Source organism: Zosterops lateralis (genome assembly GCF_965231275.1).
Source record: "Zosterops lateralis genome assembly, chromosome: 6".
In the NCBI taxonomy this organism is placed as follows: domain Eukaryota; kingdom Metazoa; phylum Chordata; class Aves; order Passeriformes; family Zosteropidae; genus Zosterops; species Zosterops lateralis.
The window spans coordinates 25172595-25189703 of record NC_139761.1 but is presented as its reverse complement, the minus strand read 5'-3'; the positions used below and the strand labels follow the sequence as shown (position 1 = coordinate 25189703).

General features: G+C 38.3%; 1 protein-coding gene across 1 annotated transcript; it reads left to right on the top strand.

Annotated features, from left to right (window-relative positions):
- The first annotated feature begins 52 nt into the window (after window positions 1–52).
- On the top strand, window positions 53–15363 carry SRP54 (signal recognition particle 54). Its single transcript, XM_083863421.1, has 16 exons — window positions 53–174; window positions 3638–3746; window positions 5090–5181; window positions 5762–5846; window positions 6750–6854; window positions 8469–8535; window positions 8622–8679; window positions 9336–9486; window positions 10376–10524; window positions 11900–12000; window positions 12113–12199; window positions 12616–12689; window positions 12939–13047; window positions 13816–13986; window positions 14471–14566; window positions 15199–15363. Exons 2-16 carry the CDS (start codon window positions 3669–3671, stop codon window positions 15288–15290), a joined length of 1515 nt encoding a protein of 504 aa, XP_083719547.1. The 5' UTR covers window positions 53–174; window positions 3638–3668; the 3' UTR covers window positions 15291–15363.
- Window positions 15364–17109: the final 1746 nt, after the last annotated feature.

Sequence of the window (17109 nt, the reverse complement as noted above, 5' to 3'; positions counted from 1 at the left end):
GCGTCCCGGAAACGGAAGCGAACGGGGTCTGTGGGGCGAGAGACAGTGCTGACGTTTCCCTGGTCGGCGGCGGCCGCGGCTCCTCGCGCTCCCAGCGGAGTCTCGCTGGGCGGCCTCGCCCCGCCGGGCTGGGCTGGGCACGGCTCCGCCCGCGGGCCCCGCGCCGCGCTCCCGGTGAGTGCTCGCGCTGCCGCCGCAGCTGCTCCGAAAGCGAGACCGCGGCCCTTGGCGGTTTCTCGTGGCGCGGAGGGGCCCCGGCCCGGTGCCGGGGGGGGAAGGAGGAGGTACCAGTGTCTCCTCCGGGACCGACCCCGTGGATGGGCGGCGGTCTGTCCCGCGGCAGCCCGTGCCGGGGAGGGCCCGCGGCAGCCCGCCCAAGTCCCGGGGGAGCTGTTCTGGGCTCCCCGAACCCAGCCCTGCTGTCCACAGCACCGCGACGGGACTCGCCCCGCCGCTGTCCGCCCGCTGTCCGTGCTAGCCCTGGGTGCTGGGGGAAAGGCAGCGGCCGGGGACAGATATCAGGCGGGGACAGATATCAGGCTCTGCATTCGTCATTTTCCCGTGAAAACAAGGCCATTGGGCCATAAGCGAGACAGCCGTTCCCTGCTGCTGCCTTTGGGGCGCCTTCCCGTCGTCAGCCGGGTAATTTTAGAAGGTGGAAACTCCTGAGTAAGGTTGAGCGTAGCTGCAGCAGCTCAAGGCATTTCCACCTGTGAAACAGCCGCTTCTCCGTTACAGTGTTAGACTTAAAATTGGTCTTAATCCGTTTATGGGTACATGTACCACAAGTTTATTGTCCTGTTTTTAAGTGTTCCTTTTGCTTGTTATCTTTTTAAACAGCTGTTATCTTTTAAAGCAGCTGTTTAAACTGCTGTTACCCGTTAAGCCTATATTTTTTTCAAAACGCCGTAGATAAAGCATTGCTAGTTTAGCTAGACGGATTTGTTTGGAGGTTTGTGCCGTGTGAGTGGGCAGTCTGTCTCTTCAGGGTGGCTTCGCTGCTGGTTTGCTGTGCCACAGTGAGACACAGCTCTTTGAGCTGCCCCTGTGTCCCTGCAGTGCCCGTTGTGGCTGAAGCACAGAGCTCCCTGCCCTGCAGCAGCGCCGTCACCTGGGGCTCAGTGCGGAGGGCACTGGGCTGTGCAGAGACTGCCGGAGACAGCCCGGCTGGTCCTGGGGCCCGGCGGGTTCAGCCCTGCTCGGGGTGTGTGTGTGGGGTGCTGCATTCCAGCTCAGCTCTCCAGAGCCACATACACATCCTGCAGTCACTGCTAATGCCCTTCTGGCTATCTGCCCACCCGAGCTGGCTACCTGCTACAACATCTTGCCTGTCTTTTTGTCTGCAGTGGGGCTCTCGGCTTGGATGGACTGTGTCTCAAGTTGTATTAATTTCTGTGCTTGGCAGCCTTTAGAAATTCTGGTAGCTTATGATTTCTTAATGTGCTAGTGAGAGCAGTTTATATGAAAATGCTTAAACTCATCTCCTTAGCAAAGGATTTGAATTATAGGAATAATTGTAAGGCTGTCAGAAGAAGCTTTAGGAATTCTGTAGAGGAAACATTCATTTATTAGGACATAATTAACTTCTATATTTGGAGATCTGTAGAACTCTGGAAACGAATTTTAAATATTGAATAATCACATGACTTCTGTATGTTGGTCCTATCACATTTCTTAGCTAATATATCCAAGTAATATAGCTAAATTTTGTTATTGGTTGCCATTTTAGCAGCTCAAAGCTTAGGGAGTTGCAGGCCTATTTTTAAAGGTTTGGGTTGGATTTTTTTCCCTACACAGAAAGAAAAGTTTTTTCACAGAAAGTTTCTTTCTTGTTGATTATCACAGAAAATCACCTGGAAAATGTTTTGAACATCTGTTTTGCTGACACTGTTTAATAGAGCCTGCTGATGATAATGCTTTTTTAGAATTGCTCTGCAATAATGTGACTGGTATGCCCTGTAAGGAAACCTTGGAGTTTTACTACTGCAGAAACATTTAGCAGTCCACTTCCAGCAATGTAAGAAGATGAACATCAATTTCTATTAGTGTACTGGTTTGCAGATACTCTACTGGCAAAGTTCCTTAGGAAGCGGCATTGTAATGGATATCATTGCTGGTACATTCAATGTACATTACATCTAAAATGTGTGAATATATTTATTTATGCCATTTGCCATACCCAACTCCTGTACTTACATGGGATTTATTTATCCTCCATCTTCTGAAGCTCCTGGAGACTTTGTTCTGCATTGTGACCTCAGTATCAGGAGAGGGTGGGTTAGACTGGCAGTTGTTTTTGGAGTTTTTTTGCCTGTTTAAACTACCAAGTTGGTAACAATAGTAACTCTCAATTAAACAAAGAATCTGGAGGTTGGCTTACATGGCTGCCTTGTTTTAGCTCTTTTGGAATATATCTTATTATTTATAAACACATTTTAAACTGTGCTTTTTGGGGGTTTTGCAGCTGATAAATCTCAAAGTGAATATAGAGTGAGCTGCTTTGTTAGCCATGTTGGAGCCCTCTCTGTTAAATAAAATCAGATTATAGCTAGTGGTTCATTCTTTATTTCAATAAATGGACTGGCCTTTCTTCTCTGTTTTCTTGTTTGAGGCAGGGGGAAGTCCCAAAAATCTTGGAAACTCTCATCTGTTTTGGTTATGAGGATCCCATTATTGAGAATTTGGCTTTTGGTTCTGAAAGGAGGAGCTCAAATGTGAGATTCTGATTTGGGCTATCAGCAAGGAAGTAGTTTCAGCTGAGTACAAGAAAGCAACACTGAAAATGGAAGATAAACAAGGAGCATTTGAAGTGCTCCATTTCAGCAGTAGCTGCGGTGTTGCAAATTTTTGCTCTTCAGACAAGTTTTGGTTTGCCCTTAATCAGAATTTTAGATTGCTGATTCTACCATGTGTTCTCCTGAATATCTTGCCGCCTGATGCAGGGGGTGGTGTGGTTTAGCATGTTGACTAGAATGTGAACCCTTCAGAAATTAACTTTGATGGTTTCCTAAGTGTAAGTTATGGTGTGCTTTGGGCTTATATATAGAGATTTGTGGTTTTAGTGAACAAAAATAGTCTGTTTTTCCAATACGAAAAAAAACTATGAATGAATTTTGCTTATTAAAATACAAGCATGTTTGTAGGGTTATTGAAGTGGGAAATTTGGTTTCATTTAGTGAAAGCTGGAGATAAAATGCAACTGAGAAATAATAAATTTTACTAGCAAAATATTTTGCTTGTGGTCATACTGTCTTTGCAGGATGCAGAGTTTTTAGGGTATTCTGCTTGATTTTATTCTGTCATGTAGCATATTGCTGATAAGAGAATAAAAAGGAATTTTTTCTGGGAGTCTATCTGGACTGTTTTGGGTTTTTTTTTTCATGGCAAATTCAATGCACACTTATTCTACACAGTGAAATTCTTCCTAATTGAAGTGTGGTATCTCTTTTTAAGTAGGCCATCGGGATTGCCTAAAATTAACTTCAGGCCAATATTTCCTAAAAATAACTTTAAAAAGTAAAACTTCTACGCTTTCTGGAATGCAAAGCAGGTTCACCTAAAAGTTACTTGAATAATTCATTTGTGAAGACATATATTCAACTAGTTTAAAATTTTATTTTTTAATTTTTTTTTCCAGATCCTTCTGAGTCGTACTTGAAGCCGCCAAAATGGTTCTCGCAGATCTTGGAAGAAAAATAACTTCAGCATTGCGCTCACTGAGCAATGCCACCATTATCAATGAAGAGGTGTGTAGGGTGCAAATGTGATGGCACTAACACTGGAAGAGTTTTGAGAAAAAGTTCTCAAAGGCTGATGAGAAGCTTGAGTGGACTCCTTTGACTTTTTTGTTTTCTTCAAGTAAAATTTCTGCTAGAGGTTTTAACCCCCTAATAGTACTGCTAAAACTTAAAACTAGAGTTATTTGTGGGTCATCACTTCAGACATAGTGGGTCCTGTGGTCAAAGGGTCCTGGTGGGCTGTACTCGGGGAGATTGGTGTTCTGTGGAGGCAATGTGTGCCTAAGTTTGGATAGAAGGTAGGAGCCTGCTCTGATTTATGTGTGTGCACAGGCAGGCTGTGGAGATGTGTACTAGGCTGCTAGAAGCTGAAATGTGGAGGAACAAATGTAAGCTTTGCTGTCCGAAATGTGAGGAATGTGTTGCATTTGCTGCCTTTATATTCAAGCCAGTGTGTGGTTCTGGAAGTTAGTATGGTCTGTATTTTCTGTAATTAAGAGTTTGAAATTAGAACTGTGTGTTCTGTCATAGGAGTTCAATACAAGATGGAAAACTAACTAATGTGGTGGTTTCAAAGTGTCTGAGTACATAGATTGCTAGAAACTCTTTTCACGTGGAAAGACGTGTGGCTTAAAGTAACTAAAAAATAGGCTCATTGAGAGCTGTAGGGTTAGGACTTATGCATAGAGAAAATATTTTAATGTATCTTCTGCGGGGAGACAAAAAGTCCTTAATTGAATCAAATACAACCCAATTACATTTTTTCAGCAATGGAATTTTTTTTCCCTGCAGAGATGTGAAAATGAGGCCATTTATGCAGGTGTTACTTTCAGAAAAATCTTTCTGTTCAAGACTTTGAAAGCTCAGAATAAACAGGGTTTCTAGCTGAGGCACCTGCTTGCCTAAAAGGCATACAATCAGAACAGCAGTTTCTGAAAATGCAGGTAGCAGGGTGTCCATCTTTAGCGTTTACAGAAATGGTGTTGTGATCTGAGATTTTTTTGGTGTACTCTTTCAGGAGTATCCAGATGGGAGTTCAGGAAGTCTGCTGCCCTATGAGCTGTTGGCCATAATGCAGTAGGAAGTGTTTTGTGTTAGTGTTACATAGTGTGCAGTTGTTACAATTGAGAACTATTCTCTTTCAGATTTAAATTGTATTTATGTAGGAACAAGTGCACAGACTTTTTTTTCATGACAGTCAATTTAATGATGGGACTGCATGCCTTTAATTTGTGAAAGCCATGTTTATATCATAAATAGACTTTCACATTCTTACTTTGACCAAATAGTGGCATAGTTAATCTCTGTGTATTGTAAAACAATTTTTCTGATTTTTGTTTTATATTCCAAAGGTTTTAAATGCTATGCTAAAAGAAGTATGTACAGCATTACTGGAAGCTGATGTTAATATCAAACTTGTGAAGCAACTTAGAGAAAATGTCAAGTAAGTGAAATAATCAAAATGCTTTTAACTTTTGATATTTGTAAAAGTTGTAATTTGAGGTTACAAAAGAATGACTAATTTATAACTTAATATGTTGGGGTATTTTTAGACACACAGTTCTCTTTTAACATGAAAACAGCTGTTTTAACTAAATATTTAGCCAGTTCCATCAAAAGAGTCTTTGGTCAAATTTAGCTATTTATTGCTGTTACAGGCTTGTTTCAAAAGTCTGTTGCTGTCGTCAGTTGAGTCGTCTGATAAACAAGGTTTTCATTACCTCATGGACACATCATCTTCACATGTTCTGTGCTGGCTATAAATAGATCTGTGTATGTGACTAGAACTGTTACCTTGCCTATTTTCAGATGTAATTTAAGTAAATGCAAGTCTGAAAGATGCATTTTAGAAACCTGTTTTTGCCCTCTGAATAAGAATGTCTTCAGTGTGTGTTACTTCTTAAGTACATCCTATCTGAAAACTGAGAACAAATCAGCTTGCTTTTGCAGTTGCAAAAACTTTCTTACTAGGTTCAAGTGATGCTTTAAGTTATGCTAGTGTTTCATGCTTTTCTTAAACTCAGGTCTGCAATTGATCTTGAAGAAATGGCATCTGGCCTTAACAAAAGAAAAATGATTCAGCATGCAGTCTTTAAAGAGCTTGTTAAGGTAGGACTTCAAAATTCTGCATTGCATCACTTTCCTTGTACAGTCTGGAAGTAGTGCAGTAGCAAGCCAAGCTTTTAGGTGGTTATGTGATACCTGCAGTTATGCTTTCTGATGTGAGGCTTCTTACTATTGCAAACAGTAGTATTCTCATTGAAATTACATCCTGGGCATTTCTCAAACTAACTTCAGTTTAAGATTTAAGTTCAATTATTCTTCAATTGAAATGTAAAGACAAGAGTAAAGTACTGCTCCCCTCTAGACTGTCTTTGGTTGTACCCTAATGTTCAGACCACTTGTGAACCTTTGAAAAAAGTGTTACCTAACAACACAGCAGCTCAATGCAATGTTTCTCATTAGTCTGCCTGCTTGGTCAAATCAGGACTTGGGTATCTGAATTCTGCCCTCTTTCTAATTACCAGTGTAGTCATTTATTCTTCTGTAGTCTGTGCCCAGGCATATGGTGGCTTTCAGGAATGTATGTACCTTCTACTCATTTCACAAGTGAGGCAGCAACCCTAAAAAGCCACCTGTGCTGTAGGGTTCTCACTGGAAAGAACCTATCCTGAGCAGTGACAAGAGGGGTGGAGGTCACCTTTCTGTGTTAGTTGTTATTCTTGTGCCATATATATGGGCCAGCCCAACTGTGCTTGGTGTTAGAAAGAAATTAACACTGTTATTGTTGGCAGAATTATTATGCAGAATATTATATACTACAAATGTCTTGTAAGGGCTGTTGCTGTTCACTGTAAATTAGCAAAAATCTAAGCCAAATTAAGATGAGAATGTGCACAAACTGTTTTTCTCCTTTAAATATGAAACTTGGCACCTAGCATGACTGTGACACCAGTTGTTCTGTACTTTTGGAATTTGGGCCTGCTCCCTATGTTACTCTTTGTTCTTTAGCTTGTAGATCCTGGAGTCAAGGCATGGACACCTACCAAAGGAAAACAGAATATTATTATGTTTGTTGGTTTGCAAGGAAGTGGTAAAACAACAACTTGTTCAAAGGTAACATATAGTGGATCTCTTTGCATGGTTTTTGGTTTGTTTGTTGGTTTTTTTTTTTTGCTTGGGGAAGCTGGTGGTCATTGGGCTCCTTAGGTAGGGATCTGTGCTGGTTTTGTTAGTAGAAAAGTTCTAACTCACTACCATGTAGAGATACGTTTGCAGAGGGGTTTCTGATATGAGGTGAGTGTTGAAAGTAATATTCTTTTGGGGCAATTTATGGCTTGTAGGACTTCCTTCAGAAATTTTTGAACAGAATTCCTGATGAAACTCTCCCTGTAGGAGAGTCTTTCTATTTGTCCTTGTGCGTAGTGGAGGTAAACCACAACATTGTAGTTCACTTTCTAGGTTAGACTAATACTAAGAATGGATGCTCATTCCATTATTTATTTACAAAAAAACAGTGGAATTTGGCCTTGTATTAGATACCTCAGTTAAGTATAAGTTGGTGATGTAAAACCTCTTCCAGCCCCAGATTCATTGAGAAAATCTGCATTTGTATTTTTTTTAGGGCTAAAAAAATGTTTTGAATCAACATATCTTCACATCTGCAACAAGGCCTTCCTAGTTTGTTAGTGTAAGGTCAGACAGCACACCGTTCCTTGTGGGATCATCCACTGCCTGTGGCAGGAAGTTTTAATCTTTGCTTTCCATTTTCCAGGAACTTCCTGGACTGTTTGTGCTTCACTGTGTTGCTTCTCCAGCAGATGTCAGGGTAGTTAAAGTCCCCCACAGGAACTGGGGCCTGTGACTTGGAGGCTGCTTCAAGCTGCCTGTAGAAAGTCTCATGCACTTGCTCCTTTTGATCCCATGGCCTGTAACAAACACCCACAACAGCATCACCCTCACTAATCTGCCTGTCTGTCTTAAACCATAAGCTCTTGACTCACTCATCATTCACCCCAAGACAGAGCTTGATACATTCCAAGTTCTGAGGAGAAATTATCCTGTGGAAAAAAGACACATCTTTGTTGGTTTTTTGTCATCTCCTTTTGAGATTCGCACATAGTGAAATATTCAGGATAGCCTGCTCTGATTTCAGAAGACTTTCGTAGTGCTTATGTAGGTGAACTTTATTTAGAACATTTGTCTTTGGTCAGTGTTTTGTGAGTATACATAGCTGAGTATTGTAGGAAGGTTAAGGATTCTATTCACTGCTCTAAAACATGTCCTTTCAATGGAAATACCTTTGTTCCTCTGGAAGTATAGAAATATAGAGCTGTACAAGTTGTTGCCATTATGATACTCGATATTCAAGTATTGCTGTGGATAGTTTTTACATGCTAGTTCCATCTGTAGTATTAACACTAAGAATAATCCAGGAGTTAGTAAAATGGGAACTTAAGTTATTTGTAGTCATTCCTAGAAATTGTCATTTCAAGAAGTTGGAATCAGAAGCGGAGTCAAGCAGGTGTTTTCATCTTGCCATTAATAATTATTTATAACGTGCTTTTCTAAATAATAGCCATGCTAACAGTGAAGAGTCTTACTCTGTGACCTCAGTTATAGTAGCAAGGGTGGCTTGAGTTTGTGTCTTCTGTGTGTGACTTTAAGCTGTTAGAAGTTCATGTCAACAGGACTTTGATGTAACCACTTGTTTTGGGTTTCATTTCACAGTTAGCATACTTCTATCAGAGGAAAGGCTGGAAGACTTGTTTAATATGTGCAGACACATACAGAGCAGGTAACACAGACTTTAACGATGTAGTTCTTCATCTGTAATATTTGAAAATTTTGTTAAGTCGTCTCTTGACTATACCTGTCTTACAGGTGCTTTTGACCAATTAAAGCAGAATGCCACAAAAGCAAGAATTCCCTTTTATGGGAGGTAAGCATCTTTCAGAATCACTTTGAAGAACAATTCAACTCCAATTATATATTGTTCTGTATTGAACGTTTTGCACTGAACTCCATCTAGCATTGCCACATTGCTTTTATATTAGTAATACATTCTGAGTAATACTTGCTCTGATCAGTTGAGAATTCTGCCCATTTCAGTGTACTGCCAGGAGTAGCAGGTAGGATAGTGAACAAAGAGATCAGGGGTCCAGGAATAATTCCCTATAGTGGTTATTCAATGTAACCACTATAGTTCAGACTTCTGCCAGACATGGTCAGATTTTTGGGAAGTATCTCACAGATCAAAGGATATTATTTTTGGCTGGTGGACCTGAAATGTCTTTTATAAAGCAGTAAATAACTTTCCCCTAAGCTTTGCTGTAGGTGAATTGTCTAGATGCTCAGCTAAATCTTATTTGAGGGAGGGTGTTGTAGAACTTACTGCAGGTTCCAGCAAGTGAGACAGACTTCATTCTTTGTGCTTCAGTTCACTGAGCAGTAAGGGTAAATTGCTAAGGAAGACATATTTTTAACCAATTTTTGCTTTATGTAAGAGGAATTCTCTCTTGAAATTCAGATAGATTTATAGTTAACAAGTTTATAGTCAATTGATGAAATTCTGAGTCTGTTTCTCTTTTTGATCAGTTATACAGAAATGGATCCTGTAATAATTGCCTCAGAAGGTGTTGAGAAATTCAAGAATGAAAACTTTGAAATAATCATTGTTGATACAAGTGGCCGTCACAAACAAGAAGACTCTTTGTTTGAAGAGATGTTACAAGTTGCTAATGCCATAGTGAGTAGTTTTGAGAATACAGTAACTTGGCGTAGTCGTTTGATGGCAGTTGATTCATCTTTATCCTAATGTTCTGTGTGCATTTTGCTTTGACTCCTAGATTGTTAGAAATTACAAACAGATATAAATAAGCAAGGACTGAATGACCAGTGCTTGTTTTGTGACAGTTTTAATTATTCTACTCATCTCTTCGAGGATGCTTGCATATAACCAGACTGCCATTCCTGCTTTAACTTTTCCTTTTCAGGATCTTTGCATTGAAAAACTAGATAAAAGAACCAGTCTGGTCTGGTTTCCTTTAACTATGAATACTAAACTTTCTGTGATTTGTCACAAATAATTGGACTGAAACAGAGGAGATGATTGGATAAGTTTCAACTGTTTTGATATGTAAATGAAGCTGTTGTTTCTATGGGTTTAAAAAGTCTGGCCCTTTGTTTGATTCTGTGGACTTGCATGACAATATGACACTTCCTACACAATTCCTGCTAATGGCTAACTTATTTTTAGAGGAATGGATGTCTTAAATATATAAATGTAAAATCAAATGAAGATGTTAGCTATTAACTGCTTGTAGATACCAATTATCTTTTTGGCTCAAGATACTGGCTAAAATCACTTGAATCATAATCAATAAGCACAAACCTATTAAATTGTAATATTTTGTGTTGTAGATAAATCATATAGTCATACAGCATCAGAATTTTTTAAATGGTCCTTAGATAATACTGTTCATAAAACAGTGGTCCTGTTTTAAACTCTAGCATACAGCTCTTATATACTGTTATTGCAGTAAGTTCTGCTACTGAACCTACATAATAATAATAATGCATTGTTTATTGTTTAGTAAAGCAGGAAATTATTATTTTATGTATCTCATTTCTCCTAGCAACCGGATAACATTGTTTATGTGATGGATGCTTCCATTGGCCAAGCCTGTGAAGCTCAAGCTAAAGCTTTCAAAGACAAAGTAGATGTAGCTTCTGTTATTGTTACTAAGCTTGATGGACATGCCAAAGGAGGTGGAGCTCTTAGTGCGTAAGTACTGTGGTGTAATAGTGTCCAACATCTGGCCGTTCACAGCCAGCTGTGAAATGTGTTAGTGTCTTGCAGAAACCTGTCCTGTGGAAGTGTTATTCTCACACTGCACAGAATCTAAGTCAGTCACAGTCACACTTAGATTCTTATCCTCCCTGTGGTGGGTAGGATCTCCTGTTGATATTTAACATCAGAATCCGATGGTATGATGTATTTTCAGTACAGTGGTTTGTATTGTCACGGGTCAGACTTTTGTCTTCTGAAATCAACATCAAACAATATTCATTGCGTATTGGATATTAAGCATTTTCCAGAAAGATAAATTTGGGCTCAATAGATACAACTTACATTAAGGGTTTTGCATCTCAAGAGTTTCTTTCCAAAAGGGAGAAAACTATGTACCTCTTCATATCTCGTGAGATTAAAACTGTAATGCAAATCAAACTTCCCTATTGGCAGTGTCCCGAAACTTGGTGAAAAGTTGTCTGTGGTCATACTTAACCAAATTCCATTCTTGGTGGACTTCCCATATGCTGTATCTTGGCAGAATATCAACCAGAAAATGCTACATTTTTGTCTTTAGCCTTACATGCTTGTTCCAACTGCCTTTCAATGATACAACTTGCTTGGAGCTGAGATGTTTTATCAAAACAGTCAAAATAACTGGCCATGACTTGCTAAATTCCTGCCTGACTTTAATCTGAAGTGTTAGAGTTCTTAAACTGCCATATGTATTTTGCTTTATTTATAGCACAATGTTCTAGCATAATAATAAAGCTTTTGGTATTTTCATTTTGCTCTTGTTCAAGTTGTCATGTGCTTGTGTGCCTTAAGTGTGCTGTGTTTGCTCTGTACTGCCTGTGGACTGGAAATTGAGCTTTATCTAAAAGCTAGTGCCAGTGTGGTGGAAAGGTTCTGAGTTATGTCTGAGCTTTTTCCTGTGTTGAAAATGAGATTGTCTTTTGTATGAGGTGCCTTGAAGAAATTGTAATCAATGCCAATCATCTGACAGTATTATCATTAGTATCAGTGTATCTGTCAGTAATATCCCAGTCTTGGAATAAATTGGAGATGCTTTGTTTTTCTTTATTTCCTCTCAAGTTTCTTAGACTCAGCAATGAAAATTAGCAACTTCTATTTCTGTTGATAATTTTTTCCAAACAGAGTTTATATTTTATAAGGTCTTAATTAGAGAAAAATCTTTGTAACTTCTCTGAGCTAAACATTGCAGTGGTGGGTGTTTTTTCAATAAGAGTTTGAGGAGTAAGGCAGATACTTCAGACAGAATACATAGTGTTGATGATGCCTAGCTGATTATAGTACAAAATATGGATGGTGGTTGAGAGGCCATTTCATAAAATATATTTTATTGCAGAGTTGCTGCTACAAAGAGTCCTATCATTTTTATTGGAACTGGTGAGCACATAGATGACTTTGAACCCTTTAAAACACAGCCTTTCATCAGCAAGCTGCTTGGTATGTCTATGCCCTATGTACAACTGTACTTAAAAGATAATTAGAATTGGATAATGGAAAGTCAAAGTGCAATCTTTTTAATGCTAATTTCAGATCTTTTTTCTTAATCCAGGTATGGGTGATATTGAAGGATTGATAGATAAAGTAAATGAGTTAAAGCTGGATGATAACGAAGCACTCATAGAAAAGCTAAAACATGGTAAGTTATTCCCAAGGCCTGAAGGGCAGATGCATTGCAGTGTCCTGACCGTGGCAGGTTCTCTGTGAAGGAGATCACTGAGTTAATTTGTGCTGTGTGTAGACACAAACAATTTGTTCATGTGCACGATGAAGAATGGTTGTTCTTTCTCTAGGGAACGTGGCAGCCAAGTAAACTGGGTTGTGCTTTTCAAATGATTGGTCTATCAGACTACAACTGCAGAATAACTAGCTTAATGGTTTAGCATGTGCCATCTGAAACTGTTCAGCCATATTAGTAATGAAGAGGTTTATTTATCTACTTATCTATGTAGTATAGTATTTACCTTATGAATACAAAGAATAATTGAAAAAGGAGAGTAAGACCAAAATGCTAGTGTCACTTCTACTAACTTTTCTTTTGTTGTTGTGCTTCAGGTCAATTTACATTAAGAGATATGTATGAACAGTTCCAAAACATCATGAAAATGGGACCATTCAGTCAGATCTTGGTTAGTTATCCCAAAAATAATTTTATTTTCTCAGACTTTCATTGATATTTGACAAATTTCTGTAAACTTAAAACTCTTCATTGAAATCTGTTATAATCTGTGCTCTGTGTTTGTCAAAAAGGTAAAATTATTTGCCTACTGCAGTATGTAACTACTGAACTAACAGTTGATGTCTATTTTTTTTTCTGCTTAATTAAAGTTAGCTTTGCATATTCTGACACAGCTTTTATTTTCCATTCTTAAAACAAGGGCATGATCCCTGGTTTTGGAACTGACTTCATGAGTAAAGGCAATGAACAGGAATCAATGGCAAGGCTAAAGAAACTCATGACTATAATGGACAGTATGAATGATCAAGGTAAGACAAATTGTACCCACTATTTTTTTCTTGATTGTTGAACAAGCTTATTTAGAGATCTTTCTGGAAATAAAAAGACATATTGCAGCATGTACAATGACAGAAAATAACGACAAGAAATATTTAACATTCTTGAGAATAGCAAGGAGTACCTGTGTCTCCAAATTTCTTAATAAATCAAAATATTTAGAGATGCTTTTCCTGTTGCTGCTCTGTTTTGTGTAGAGTAGGTGGGATTTTGAATAATTTCCATTCTGTTGGAAATCAATGTCTTTTAATTCATTGTATTGAAACTGTTCATAAATTATTAATGCTATACTTGCAAATTAATAAGGTGTGTTAATCTTTAATCTGGCATTGCTGTGTTTTCCTACCCACTCTGAAATTTACTTGGTGACATAGCCTGGTCTCTGGAGTTCAGTGTGGTTTCTAGTCCACCTCTAAGTCCTTTAGTAGTATGCTCTTACCCTTGTGCTAAACCCCTTAATATGACTTAAGACCAAGTATCCCAAGAACACCATTTATTCACACAGCTTTTTTCTATCATGGTGATTAACATATGAAAATAAGAGCTTTTTAGTATTACTTCCTAGAATATTATGTCTCAATGATTTATGTAAAATTTTGCATTGTCACTTCTAAAACTAAGTTTTTTATTCTCTGGCTCAAAATTAAATTCTCAACAATGAGAATGGGTTTGCTACCAGTTGTAACAGTTTTTTATGTCAGTGACTCAACAGATTTTTCTTTTCCACACTGTAATTGCAGAACTTGACAGTACAGATGGTGCCAAAGTTTTCAGTAAGCAGCCAGGAAGAATCCAAAGAGTAGCAAGAGGCTCAGGTGTTTCTACCAGAGATGTTCAGGAGCTTTTGACCCAATACACTAAGTTTGCACAGATGGTGAAAAAGATGGGAGGCATCAAAGGGCTTTTCAAAGGTAAAGAAACCCCAAACAACTAAACAAAAAAACCCAAATCAACACAAAAAAACTCCACATTAAAATTTATTAACTAAGGGGGGAGGTCACTTGATGTGTGAACACAGAGGAAGTGAGAAAATACTGATTAGGGAGAGGAGAAAGTGAGTGGTAGCTTGCTCATTTTCGTGTTTGAAAGTTCTTTTATGTGACTGGTAGGAGCTGCACTGCTCTTCATGACACCAGTGTTTAACTTAGCAAGGAGAGCTGCTGTATTTCTGTCAATGCAGACTTGATTACTGCTCCAGTAGTAACACTTCAGTCTGTTATGTGGAGTGCTGGGAGTGTTGATCCTAAGTGGACTTTTGAATGGCTGATGTAATAACTTTTAATAATGGACTCATGGATTTGAATCTAGAATTAGGAGATAACATTTGGATTTATTTTATTTCTAGCACCATATGTTAATCGACTTTCTTATGATTGCCCTTTTCTTTTTATTTAGGCGGTGATATGTCCAAGAACGTAAACCCGTCTCAGCTGGCCAAACTGAATCAGCAGATGGCAAAAATGATGGATCCAAGAGTTCTTCATCATATGGGTATGTGCTGACTTTTTATAGCTTCAAGAGAGGACTACCAATTATAGTGGAGCATTTGAGATACAGAAGTGAGGAAGGGGATGGGAGACTATCTGCATTATATATCAGTATTAAGTGTTTCTAGGGTTTTCTAACAAGAATCAGAAAGTTCAGTTCAAATACTTTGCACTTAGCAGTGCTTAATCTAGTCTTTCATTTGGATTCAGCTCTCAAAATGAGCATTTGGAATGGTGAAGAATGTCTGTGGTAGAACAAATCCTCCTAGACTTCCCTTCTTATGTAAGATTTGCCTCAAGTAATTAAATTTAACAAGGGCAACTTTATAATTTAAAGTTACCATACCTGACTGACTTCTAATAGTCATTCCATTAATTTTTTTTCTTTTTGTCTAGTTTTTAATGCACAAGTCATCTTAAAACTTACTTAAAGCCTGGTGTTTTGCAGACCTTCCTGTAATTACTCACTCAGTTCTTTTTTTTCAGTAGCTATTAAAAACCTAGTTTGACAGTCTTGGGCTTCTACCTTTGTAGGTTACTGGAATAGCATGTGTACAGTAATGATGCCTCAAACAAGAGAGCTGTGCTTCAGATGAAGTTCATTAACACATTCATGTTCTCACTTATTTTCTGCAGGTGGCATGGCCGGTTTGCAGTCAATGATGAGACAATTTCAACAAGGCGCTGCTGGGAATATGAAAGGCATGATGGGATTCAATAATATGTAAAGAAGCCTTAATACAAATGGACTTGGTTGACTCTTCATTGCAATTTCAGTGAATGAATTTTCTTTCTTCCTTTTTACAGTGATGAGGGAGTGGTCTTTTGAAATCTTATCCAGGCTTCTCAGTTTCTACATCTAATTTCTGAAAACTATTTTTGCTTAAATTAGTTCCTCTCCACTAATAACTGATGGCACAAAGAGTAATTCAATTTAATAAAACAAAATCATGATGTAAAATTTTAATATCTAGAGACATTTTTTAATAGTTTACATCAAATGGCAGCCATTATATTTGTAAACAACCTTGATCTTTGGTTATAGTAACATAAAATGTCACAAATATACTGTAAAATAAAATTTAAGTGGTTATAAACAAGCGCACGAGCTGTTTCTTCAGTTCCTTTTAACTGTCCTTTATCTGTATGTAATGAGATTATTCTTATTTGATTTTTTCTAAAGACTGTTGTAACTCATGTTTGGCATAGATACTATAAGAATAGTTCACCTGAAAATGTGCTGTTGGTGCTCATCTGTGGAGCATTTTTAGAATGTGGATGTGCTGTGCTCAGGTTTGTACTAGACTTTGTTGCATAGAATTTCATCATTCTTCCCCTATACACAAAGAATCGAGGGACTGAAGGAAGTACAGGTATGCAGATACCAAACTGTCTCATATGCTGAAGATAATCTTCATACCAGGCTGCCAGTTAAGCAGTTCTTTTGTTCTGGAGTTAATTTCTAAAGCATCTTTGGTGGAATTCTGTGCTGGTACTGAAATTTAAAACAGAGATAGCTGTATCTAACAGAGCATACTGCAGCTTACAGTCTGATCTTCATTTCCTATAGCAGTTTAGTATTTTGGCTTACTGTGTTGGTCTCAAAAGGGTAGAATCCACAGGCATGCTTCAGAAACTAGGTAGACCAAGATGAACCTTGAAATCCAACATAGATCTTGACAAATATGGTAAGATCTTTTACCCTTATCCTAGGGTAAGAGGGTGTATTATAAATTTTAAGATACTGCAGTGTTTAGTTTGTAAATGGACACCAACTGCTGCTGCCTAGATAAAAGTTAAATGCAGTAGTTAAAACAGGTGAGTCCCTGTCAGCTGGTTCTCTGAGATGGTGGCAGCTAACAGGGAATGTCTTATATATGAAACATTAAACTCCTGCACTAATAAAATGTAAGCTGTGCTGTAGTGTAGTTTATAATGTGAAACTATCTCCTGCTTGATTATTGGTATGTGCGCAGTATATGGAGGATGCTGAAAAATCTTCAAGTATGCCATCTACCTAGATACACTGCATTTTATGCAGAGTATTAATCTGTAAAAGGATCAGTTAATTTGAATCTTTGTGTTTTAAATATAACAAAAGAATAAGTCCTTGCCTATCAGCAGCTTGTTGGGGAGCTGTCCTCAGCTACTGGTGTGCTTACTAAAATCTGATTTTTCTTTTTATAGTATTTTCAGTTCTTGAGCAGTATAAATCAATGCACTGTGCAAAACCATGCAGGAAAGAGTATGAAATCTTGGCTTGAAATGCAGTCTGTAGGGGAGAGTGGATGGTTAATGCTTTTGATGGAAATCAAACATGAATAGGGATATTGAGGATGAACAGTGAAGCACTGTGCTCCAGGACAGGCTCAGTCAGACTGTCAAGTTACCAACAATTAACTCTTATTTTTAGCTTGTGGCCTACATTTAATTTTGAGTTCACTATTTCCCAAGTACTAAAACTGCAACCAGATATGAAGAGAGCTGTCACTAGCTGAGCATTGGCAGAGACGGGGAAATTGAGAATGCATTTTTCTTTGAAGTTTA

Excerpts from the sequence above, each read along its gene's own strand:
- SRP54 (XM_083863421.1), top strand. The coding sequence starts at position 3,669 with ATGGTTCTCGCAGATCTTGGAAGAAAAATAACTTCAGCATTGCGCTCA. Across the intron at positions 3,747-5,089 it reads CCACCATTATCAATGAAGAG|GTTTTAAATGCTATGCTAAA; the intron begins GTGTGTAGGGTG and ends TATATTCCAAAG. Across the intron at positions 13,048-13,815 it reads GGACAGTATGAATGATCAAG|AACTTGACAGTACAGATGGT; the intron begins GTAAGACAAATT and ends CTGTAATTGCAG.